This window comes from Ipomoea triloba, chromosome 13 (assembly GCF_003576645.1).
Source record: "Ipomoea triloba cultivar NCNSP0323 chromosome 13, ASM357664v1".
NCBI lineage: Eukaryota > Viridiplantae > Streptophyta > Magnoliopsida > Solanales > Convolvulaceae > Ipomoea > Ipomoea triloba.
Genome location: NC_044928.1, coordinates 389,044 through 400,721, shown reverse-complemented (window position 1 = coordinate 400,721; position 11,678 = coordinate 389,044). Strand labels below are relative to the sequence as shown.

At 40.8% G+C, this 11,678-nt stretch overlaps 1 protein-coding gene across 1 annotated transcript; it reads right to left on the bottom strand.

Moving 5' to 3' along the window:
• Positions 1-1,967: 1,967 nt before the first annotated feature.
• Positions 1,968-3,955, bottom strand: LOC116002899 (cytochrome P450 CYP82D47-like). Its single transcript, XM_031243083.1, has 2 exons — positions 3,004-3,955; positions 1,968-2,924 (listed from the first exon to the last, which is right to left on the bottom strand). Exons 1-2 carry the CDS (start codon positions 3,937-3,939, stop codon positions 2,301-2,303), a joined length of 1,560 nt encoding a protein of 519 aa, XP_031098943.1. The 5' UTR covers positions 3,940-3,955; the 3' UTR covers positions 1,968-2,300.
• Positions 3,956-11,678: the final 7,723 nt, after the last annotated feature.

The window sequence follows — 11,678 nt, the reverse complement described above, 5'->3', positions numbered from 1 at the left end:
ATATATATATATATATATATATATATATATATATATATATATATATATATATATATATATATATATATATATATATATATATATTAAAAAACATTTATTTCCATTATAGGGTCATACATAACTAAATATCAATATTGGTAATCATTCCAATTTCACCATACTACCAAACATGTAAAATAATTTCTTTCACCAAAACTTATTACCATTACCAAATATATATTTGATTCCCAGATTTTGGTTCCAATGCGGCCGTGCTCTCCCGTGCGGCCGTGCGGTCACACACCACTCAATGTTACGAAATACACCACTCAATGTTAAGAAACACACCACAATTAAAAATAATGAAACACACCACAATGTTAAGAAACACACCACAATGCATATTTGTGTGGTGTGTTTCTTAGCATAGTGATGTATTTCGTAACATTGAGTGGTGTGAACCGCACGGCCGCACGGGAGAGCACGGCCGCACCTGATCATGACTCTTGATTCCCATTTTTGATTATAATGTGCGAATCAAAAACACTTTTGTATGGTGATGTGTCTCTAATAATTCATGTGCTAGCATTCTTGTACCCCTTTATAAAATTAAAAAGATAGCAGTAAAAAAAAATATTAAAAGTAAGTGTATTATTAATCTGTATAATATTTCTCTTTAATACTCATTGATTACTTTTGCAAAAAATTAAGTTTAATTTATATTATTAATGACAATATTAACTGACTTAATCAAGGATAAAAGATGTAATAATAACGGCATAAATCAGTAAAGTGTTTATATTGTGAATTTGTGATAAGCCATGAAATGACTCATAACTGTGCTTCACTTATGCTTAATTTTGCTTGAATGCTAGGTAAATATGGTGGAACAAGGCTTAGTTTGATGTGTTTGTGATTGTAGAAAGGAAAAATTGGACCTAGGCATGCATCATGAGCTTAAAGAGAGGACAATTATGAAAGATATCAATGTAAAATGATTCAAAATAAAGGGTCAACAACATGACACGGAGCATGGGAGCAACGACATGAATTTCACCATGACCACACTGGGCAATCTCAAGTGTTGGGTATCATACTGGTGATCACTCCGTGACCACCAGTGTAAGGTCTCAACACCTGCAAACTAATCTAGCACTTCATGATAAAGGTCACCTCCATCGTGACCTGTTACTCTGCTAGACCAGCTTGCAGGTTCCGAGTGTCACGCGGGTAGTCATGCCGTGACCACCTACCAACGTGAAACTGAGAACTTGCAAGCTAGTCCAGGGGTCACGATATGATGACCTTCACAGCCCCTATATACATAGGGCACACTACTGAGTAATGTCACGGTGGAGTGCACGGCGTGAACTCCACTGTGACCACTTACCCAATAGCGAACCCCAGGTGATTATTTATTATTATGGATGTTATATATGAGTATTAATTTATAATACTTAGCTCTCGATTGTATGATCCAACTCGCAAAATTATTTTGGGAGGTGGAAACCACCAACTTCAACTGACACTTACAATCTAGAGTAAACTCAATAATACCCCATTTAAATAATATAGGCTAAATGATTATGACCACATACTGCCTAACAAATCTTGGTCACTCATCAACTTGTGGTGGATAGTTGACCCAGACTAAATCATCAGTAAAATCTTTGCCACGTACTTCCATTTTCCCAACAATGTAGAGTTCTATTAAGTGTACGTATCTATCCTTAATTATCTGAATAGCAATAAGTTCTAACTAAATTGTAAGGTTGTATTCAGAGTAAGAGTTGGTTAATATAGACATGTGTTGTTCCTAGAAATATGGATTATGTATCCCATTTCTTCATAACAATAATATTTCCTCTTGTTCAGTGTATAATAGTTGTATAATCTTTGAATTAATTATTGATTTAATCTTTAAATTGAATAATCGAATTCGATCTATCACTTACAATAGTATTCATATAATCATATAGATACCACAATGATCACACACCAATACTGCAATATATACATTAATTAAAGGTTCACAAGGTATACACAGCCTATACATATCAATTTAAAATGCATAGATAACGAATGAGTGCGTGGGTCAATTTTGATATAATCTTGCCCACAAAAGGTGAAAATCTCTTGCATGTTTCCAAGACCTCACATCTGGATTCGATAGAAGTTTTTCTATAATCTTATCACTAACATACTGCAAAAGAAAAGTGGTAAATGCAATAATATATAGAGGCTAAGCTACCACTGTAGCTCATAGGTTCTGTGATTATTGTATATGACTCCATGTCTTCTGGATTCCATAATTAAGCAACTCAACGGTAGAGATGTGAAGATAGGCGTGGGGTAAGAAGAGCATAGAGGGGAGTTTTCTTCATAATTGTCAGCCCAACGCTCTCAGTCATGTCAATAGGTTCATCTGAAATCCTATTTAAATTAAAGTTATGAATTAGACTAGCCAAGGCCAACTCCAAAATTTGTAGTGCTAAAGAAATCCCAGGATACATTCTCCTCCCGCTTCCAAATGGAATTAACTCAAAGTGATTGCCCTTAACATCAATATCTTTGTGTTCACTCAAGAATCTCTCTTGCCTAAACACATTAGGATCCGACCAAAATCTTGGATCTCGATGAATCTTAGAAACATTCATCAACATGCGTACACCCTTTGAGATGTGGTAACCATCGACCATGCAATCATCAATAGATTCATGAGGCAGTAAAAGAGGACCAGCAGGATATAAACGTAAAGTTTCTTTCACAACCGCTTGAAGATAAGTCAAGTTGTTTAGGTCGAATTTGTTGACATCCCTTTCCCTCCCAACAAGAGTATCTAGCTCAACTCGAATCTTCTCCAACACACTATAATTGTTCAAAACTAAAGAAATTGCCCATGTTAATGTTACCGTAGTTGTATCCGTGGCAGCTAATAGCACAGCCTGCCATAAAGATTGAAGAATAACATAAATAACAAAAAATAGAATTAAGTGAAACCAAAACAACAAAAGAGTCACATACTATGCAAGTGGCTTTCACAATTGTGTCTGCATCAAAATCTTTAGGAATATTATCTTTGTCATCCTCAAAACTGGACAGCAATCCATCCATGAAGTCTTCTTCCTCTTTAGATTTGGTATTTCTTTTTGTTTTGTGGTCTTGTAGCCAACTTTCCATTATGGTGTCCATCTCTTTAGCTGTCTCCTTCATGGCCTTCTCATGTCCTCCTATGTCCAACCATCTTAGCCATGGCAGGTAATCCCCCACAAGAGTCACCCCCATCAATTCAAAGAATCTCCTCACTGTCACAACTACTGTCCGGCTCCCTTCTTCCTCGTACCGCTGCCCAAAAAGCATCTGCATCGTGACGTCCATGATTAGTTTCGCGGACCACTCCTTCATGTCCACCTTTACATCCTCGGATCCATTCTTATTCCTGTCCTTTAACCAGCTTTTGTAGATGTCTTGGGTGAATGATCTTACTCCCGATTCCAAAACCCGCCCGAACACCTCGAGACGGGGGGTGGACAGCAACTGGAGCATTATAACCTTGCGGACATAGCGCCAGTAGTGACCATAGGGACGTAGCCCAACAATGGCGTAGTTGTATCCCATGATCTCCGAAGCTATGGCCTTGGGCCGCCCAGCCAAGGCTCTATCATTGGTGGTAAAGCATTGTTTGGCGATTCGCGAGTCGCTCACCACCAAGACTTGTTGGGCGCAGAGCCTTAGTCGGAATATAGGCCCGTATTTGTCCGCCATGTCGCTCAAGATTTTGAAGGTGGGTCGAGCGGCAGAGAGGAGGTGGAGATGGCCGATTATTGGCCATGCGCCGCCTGCTTCCGGTGGTTCTTGGCTAGACGACGTCCCTTTGTGACATAAGAGGTTGTAGAGAAAGGTGAGTAGTAGAAAAGAGGTAGCCAAAGCTGCTACAATGGCTTGCAGACTGAAATCCATGGTTTCAATAATCGTGAGATCGCTTAGACTTTTGCATTATTATTGTCCCATGCACTGTGTAGATTGCATACAAATAAAACTCCTTGAAGATCAGATAAAGTACGAGTGGTCGGGGTAGTCTCATATTTTTGACTTTGTGCTCAACATATACTATATTTGTAAGAGCATTAGTAGTATTAAAAAAATAATTATGAGGAAATTATTTAAATATCTTTTGATTAGGAAAAAAAATTAATATATAATAATAGGTGATATTAAAGAATTAGCATTTTATTTTGCTAAGCGATTTGCAAATCGCGCCGCTAATACTATTGCTTAGGAGGTCGTTTCTGAGTTAGATTGCAGGGAGTGGTTTTATACTCCTATTTTTCTTGTTGAAGATTGTATTCTCAATGATTTAATGAATTAATCCTTTATTTTCAAAAATAAATAAATAAATAAACAGTGAAAAAGAATGTAGAAACCTGTTTGCCGACAATGTAAGTTACTAAATTTGACTCTTTAAATCTCAACTTAAAATATATATATATATATAAAGTCACTTGTTAGGACTCCTATTAGTCTTCTATTAGTTAGCCAATTCTATAGCTAGTATACTTCTATCATTTACATATAGTTACTGCATGTAATACCAAAAGGTTCAGTACTGCTAATACAAGACTCAATCTGGTATCATACGCCAGGTCTCCGATGGCCGACGCAAATTCCGCGGCCGTCTCTTCTGAGCGGACAGTTTCCAACGTTACTGCTCCGCCGTTGCCGAATTCTTTATCATCGGCACATCATTACGTTAGTATTAAACTTAATACACGGAATTTTCTTTTCTGGAGAGCTCAGTTGATACCCTTCCTTCACGGCCAGAATTTGATGGGCTACGTCGATGGCTCGGTTCTCGCTCCGTCTCCGCTGCTGCCTCCTCCCGCTGGTGCGGCTGTCGGTACTCCTCCCTCGGCTAATCCCGCTTACGCGTTGTGGTTTCAACAGGACCAGGCCATATTGTCGATGATCATTGCATCCTTGTCCGAAGAGGTGATCCCGTTAATTCTTGGCAAGCAAACGTCCATGGCGGCATGGAACGCCATTGAGCTTGCACTGGCTTCTACTTCACGGGCTCGCGCTGTCCATCTCCTGAGTTAGTTGCAGACGTTACAGCAAGGGGAGGCTTCGATCGCTGATTATGTAGGCCGAGTGAAGGTGATTCTTGAGGACTTGGTTCTTGCAGGGCGTCCCGTCTCCGACGATGAGATGAACATCTATGTGTTCCGTGGACTGCGGCAGGATTTTCGCTCGTTCGCCGCCTCTTTGTCGTCGCGGCCTGTGCCTCTCACGCTGGAAGAGATGGCAGATCAGTTGGGGGCTCAAGAATTCGCTCATGCTACAGAATTTCCTCCTGCTGGTGTTTTGTCGACAGCTGCTCATGTTGCGCGTCGCGGTTCAGGGCGCGGTGGTCACCGAGGTGCACAGCAATAGCGCGGTGGTGCTCCCCGTTCTGGTTCTGGTTTCTCGTCGCAGTCCGGGCAGAACTGGCGCGGGTCTGGCTCCCAACCGTTTGGGCAGATGCGGGGGCGTGGTCAGCAATCTGGTTGGCGCGGGGGTCGCGGCGGCTCCCGGTCTGGTTTGCGTTGTCAGATATGTGACTTACCCGGGCATACTGCAGTGACGTGTTATCGTCGCTATTCTGATGGGTCTCAGGCTAACATGGTGTTTCAGGACTCGTCTGACCCGGGAGCGTCTTTAGCGACTCAACATTGGTTCCCCGACACTGGAGCCACAAATCATGCCACTCCGGATGATCGTGTTTTCTCTACAGCTGAGGCTTACTCAGGCGCGGACGCTCTTCGGGTTGGTAACGGTAAGGCCTTGTCTATCTCTAGTGTTGGTTATACATCGTTTTCAACCCCCTCTCGTTCCTTTCATATGTCTCGTGTTTTGCATGTCCCTGGGTTGTCTGCGTCGTTACTGTCTGTTCAAAAGTTTGCCTCTGAGAATAATGTTTTCTTTGAGTTTCACCCCTCGTATTTTGTTGTGAAGGATATCCGCACCAAAGCGGTGCTCCTCCGGGGTAGAAGTTCGGGTGGCCTTTACTCTTTACCGATGTCTTCCCCGTCTGCTTTATTTTCCGCTCGAGCGTCGTCTTCTGTGTGGCATGGACGTCTTGGGCATCCTCATCATCGTGTTCAGAGTCATATCTTGAGATCTTGTTTAGTTAGCTCTCCTAGTCGTTTAGATTCTATTTGTACTGCTTGTCAGATGGGGAAATCTGCGCGTTTCCCTCTTGCTAGTATTCAGTCTTCTAGTTCGAGTGTTTTAGATTTGATTTATACCGATATTTGGGGCCCTGCTCCAGTTTCTTCTGTTAATGGATACCGTTATTTCGTAATTTTTGTTGACGATTTTACGCGCTTTACTTGGTTCTTTCCTATGCGTTTAAAATCTGAATTGTATGCTATTTTTGCTCAATTTCGTGCGTTGGTTGAACGTTCCTATGGGTGTCGCATTAAGTCTGTTCAGTCCGATCTCGGTGCTGAATATAAGAAGCTGCGCTCTGAGTTTCTTAAACTAGGCATCTTTCACAGACAGTCGTGTGCTTACACTCACGAACAAAATGGTCGCGTTGAGCGTAAGCACCGTCACATTGTCGAAACAGGTCTTACCCTTCTTGCTCATGCGTCTGTCCCTTCTCGGTTTTGGGATTATGCGTTTGAATCTGCTGTCTATCTGATTAATCGCATGCCCACGTCTGTCTTAAATAATAAAAGTCCGCACTTTATGCTTCATCGGTCTCCTCCCTCTTACTCGTTTCTTCGTGTTTTTGGTTGCTTATGCTTTTCGCATCTCCGTCCTTATAATCGCAATAAAATGAGTTTTCGGTCAGCTCCGTGTGTCTTTCTAGGCTATCCTAGCTCTTTTCGAGGGTATCGATGTATGGATTTAAACACTAACAAGGTCTTTGTTTGTAGGCATGTTCGTTTCGATGAGCATGTTTTTCCTTTTGCTGCTAAGACTAATGTGCAGCCTGCTGTTGCTCCTCCGTTACCGCCCTGGGGTGTTGCTCGCTTGCCTGTCTCTGCTCCTGATCCGGTAGGAGTGCCTGTTTGTGTGAGGCCGACTATGGTGGCTCCTAGGGGTCGGCGTGCTCTAGCTTCCCGTACTGCTGTGCCTCGGGACCCTCCTATGACCCGCAATCGAGCTCGGTCCGAGGGGGCTGTATTAGTCTCTCTGTCTGCTGAGTTGTGCCCTGCCGAGCCAACGTGTTATACTCAGGCTGTTCGGTTTCCTGAGTGGAGGGAGGCTATGGATGCTGAGTTTAATGCTTTATTGCAAAATCAAACTTGGAAGATTGTGCCTGTTCGTGAAGGTATGAATATTATCGGTTGTAAGTGGGTGTTTCGCACCAAACGGAGAGCTGATGGTTCGATTGAACGGCATAAAGCCCGGCTTATCGCTAAGGGTTTCAATCAGGTGGCTGGACAGGACTTTTTTGACACTTTTAGTCTTGTGGTTAAGCCCACAATAGTTCGCTTGCTGCTCTCTTTGGCTCTGTCTTCCAGTTGGGTTGTGCGGCAGCTTGATGTGCACAACGCCTTTTTGAATGGGTCGCTAGCTGAGACTGTTTATATGAGTCAGCCACCTGGCTATACAGATTCGGAATTTCCTACTCATGTTTGTTTGTTGCAGCGATCCTTGTATGGTCTCAAGCAGGCCCCGCGAGCATGGTTCACGCGTTTGCACACGTTTATTTTGTCTGTGGGTTTTCAGGCTTCCAAGACGGATGTGTCTTTGTTTATCTATACACAGGGGGAGCTGCGTGTGTACTTGCTGGTCTATGTAGACGATATTTTGGTAATGGGGAGTGATTCAGCATTGGTGTCGGCGCTTATTTCCAAGTTATCTGTTGCTTTCAAGATTCGTGATCTTGGTAGTCCGTCTTTCTTTCTGGGTATTGAGACTGTGCCTACTGCTAGTGGACTGTTGCTCTCTTAGAGACGATATATGTCTGACATCCTGAAGCGGGCTGGCATGTCGGACTGTAAGCCTTTGGCTACCCCGATCCCTGTGTCACGGTCCTCGTCTGTTGCGTCTGAGTTGTATTCGGATCCCACTCGCTACCGGAGCCTTGCTGGTGCCTTGCAGTATCTTACCGTGACTCGACCTGATCTGTCATTTGCGGTGAATCTGTTATGCCAGCATATGCATGCGCCGACGACGGACCATTGGGTGCAACTTAAGCGAGTGCTTCGGTATGTCAAAGGGACGGCTAATCTGGGTCTGTTGCTGCGCAAGTCTTCTCACTCGGTCATTCATGCTTATTTGGATTCTGACTGGGCTGGCTGTCCTGATGATAGAAAGTCTACAAACGGTTTTGCTGTCTTCTTGGGCTCTAATCTTATCTCGTGGGTGTGCAAGAAGCAGAGGACTGTCGCTCGTTCCTCTACAGAAGCTGAGTATAAGGCGCTGGCTGATGTGTGTGCTGAAGTCACCTGGATTGTTTCTCTGCTTCATGAGCTAGGCATGCCTCCGGACTCTCCACCGAAGCTCTGGTGTGATAATCTTGGCGCCACATATATGGCTGCTAATCCTGTGTTTCATGCTCGCACGAAGCACATTGAGATTGATTATCACTTTGTTCGTGACAAGGTGGCTGCTGGTGAGCTTCAGGTTAATTTCATTTCTACTAAAGATCAATTGGCGGACGTCTTTACTAAACCTCTGGCTGCTCCTCGGTTTACTTTTCTTCGTGACAAGCTGCAGGTTGCTGCGCCTGCCTGCGCTTGAGGGGGAGTGTTAGGACTCCTATTAGTCTTCTATTAGTTAGCCAATTGTATAGCTAGTATTCTTCTATCATTTACATATAGTTACTGCATGTAATTCCAAAAGGTTCAGTACTGCTAATACAAGACTCAATCTCACTAACTCTAGAAATGATTGATTCAAACATTAAATTCAAAATTAAAATAAATTTTAGCTAAAATTGTGAGTTGAGATTAAAGTGATATCAACAGGGGTAGTAGTGTTGTAAATTGAGCTATATAAACAGCTTAAAATAGTGGGAAAGCCAGATATATTATGGAATATGATTTACCTTACAAGACGTACTATTAACAAAAATATTCATTTTTAATATATTTAAGATTCATTTTGGATACTTGAATGTTTATTTTTTGAAAGTTCATTTTTTTTAATATACTAATGATTCATATTTAAATATACTATCAAAAAATAAAAATTCAGTACATTAAAAATGAAAATTCAATGGTGGTAAATATGTTAGTGTAAGCGTACAAATGATACACATTTGGACCTTTTTATATTATTGGCTTAATTATTATAAGTTAATTTTGTTATTCTGGATTAGTTTTTGGACCTAAGTCAATATGCTCTTTTGGCCGCCTGGATCAAGGTCAGAACGTGGAACAATAAGCTTGTTTCTCTCTAACCGAATATGGTTTTATGATCCATTATTTTTGCTGACTTTTGAATGAATGCAACAGCTTAATTTGAGGGGATCTAAGGTGCATTATTTCAGATTTAAACAATTGGGAATTCTACTATATAAACATCGCATAAGCTTGGGATTTCTTGAAGATTTAATGCGCTAAGTCTGATCCAGCAGTTCACTAAAGCTCTAGTAAAATTCCTATAATTATTTTGAGTGTTCTACCAACTTTGTATGAGTGTTTGATGATGTCGTGTTGGTAATGTTTGATTGTGGCATGCATGTGGTCAGCTTGAAGATGATGAAGGCGTTGGTTAGAGTATTTGTGTAAACCGTAGATTGTATGGTTGTTTTGTTGCCCATTGTAACTCTTTGTGATCATCTAGTGGATTGGGCTAACGTGAGTTGCCCTGCAGACGTAGGAGTTTAGCTAAAATTAAGTAGGAACTTTAGGCTTATTGATCAGTATAATTGTGAGTGTAAAATGTCGTTCTGCTGAGGATTGGGGCTATGGCACGTAATTGTGTGAATTAAGAAATTCTAGGCACTAGAGCAATTGAATAAAATAGAATCCAAGTAAATGATAACTGAATAGGGAAATTAAAGGAAAATAAATTGACTAATGAATAAATTGTATGATAAAGAAATGTGCCTGTACTGCAATCTTGATGTTCTAACAACTCAGAATTAGGGAAAGAAGGATTAACTTAGGGATTTATGGGCAATGCACACAAGAATTCAATTCAACTACTTTCGTAATCAATAAATAGAACTACGCTAGGATTGCTCCACTTTCGTGATGCATCAATCATAGTCTTACATCAATCATAGTCTTAAGCACCTAAGCATTGTAAGCCCCCAAATTATCCATATTCTCATAGTAGGAAAAATTAAGTTGAAATTGGTAAGGCTCGAGGTCTTCACCCAACTTTCATTGTAATAAATTTCTCTCCTAAACTAGCAATCAATTGTGGCCATCAATTAATAACAAGTAGAAATTAATCCCCAATTTAACATAAACCCTAGGTAAATAATTCAATACATTTATGCAATTATCACAAATTGAACATCAAGACTAGCAATAGACCCCTAATCTAAACCCATAAACGAACTAATCGCTCATAATTAAAGCAAACAAAACAAAGCAAGAATTACATATTGAAATCATAGCAGTGAATCTAAAGAATAAAAGAAAAAACTTTACTAACAATCTTGAGGAGTAATTCCAATCCAAATCACGATTCCAAGCTTGCAAACGAATTCAAGTATGTAAAACTATTCTATTCTACGCTATGGAAAACTCTAAAGAGAAGGAAAATTGTATTGAACTAAACTAGGGCTCGAAATACCCAAAAAGACAGCTGAACGCGTCATTAAATACTGGACAGCAGCAGGATCACGGGCACCCTCACGGCCGGGATCGTGGCCGTGAGGTGCAGTGACCCGCTGTTGTCCTTGTGGTGCCTCACGGCCGTGAGGTGCCTTCTCTGTTTGTCTTCTGACTTCTTTCGTGCTCCGTTGCTTCTTTCCGACCTTGGGTAAATTCCTATGCTTCGAAAACTTATCCAAGATGATAAAAATTCCTTTCTTTGCTCCTCATTCGTGAATAAACGAAGATTAAGCAAATGTAATACACAAGCGAGTCTCAAATTCATCAAGGTAAAAGAAATAAGCAACAAAACCAACTAAATTATGGGGCAAATAATAATATAAAATCATATGTATCACTTTTCTTGTGCATTCAAGATCCACGATCCTATTTCAGTTACTGTATAATATTTGAAAAGTAATCAGAGTTGTATTGCTTAGAGTGTTGAGTACAAGAATTAGAGCATCCCATTGCCTAATGAAAGGTTTCCTACTATACATACTTATACTAATGCCTGCAACGTCTCTCTGTTCAAGCTAAGTAATGGTTTTCATAGTAATGAAGAGCTGAGGCTACCTTGAGTGTGGTCTTCACCATAATTGCTTCCTCTTGAATAAGTCGATGGAGTAAATGTTTCCGTTACGTAGCCTTGATTTCTTAGGGTGATTCCAGGTCGGGTGCCTATCCAATTATCCTATCACACGCCCTTACTCTCGAGTGGTATTTGAGCTCGCTTGGTAGTAATAATTCTTAAATTATTTTAGAATCTTATTCTTGAATTATTTAGGAATATAAGATTTTCTGCACTTATATATGTATTTTTCAAATATTTTTCCTCCTTTTTTTATTTCCAATTTCCGGAGGGACTGTTCTCTGGAGATTGCATCATCTCCAAGCGCACGTCTTTGTTTTTTGTTTTTTTTTTTTTGCACA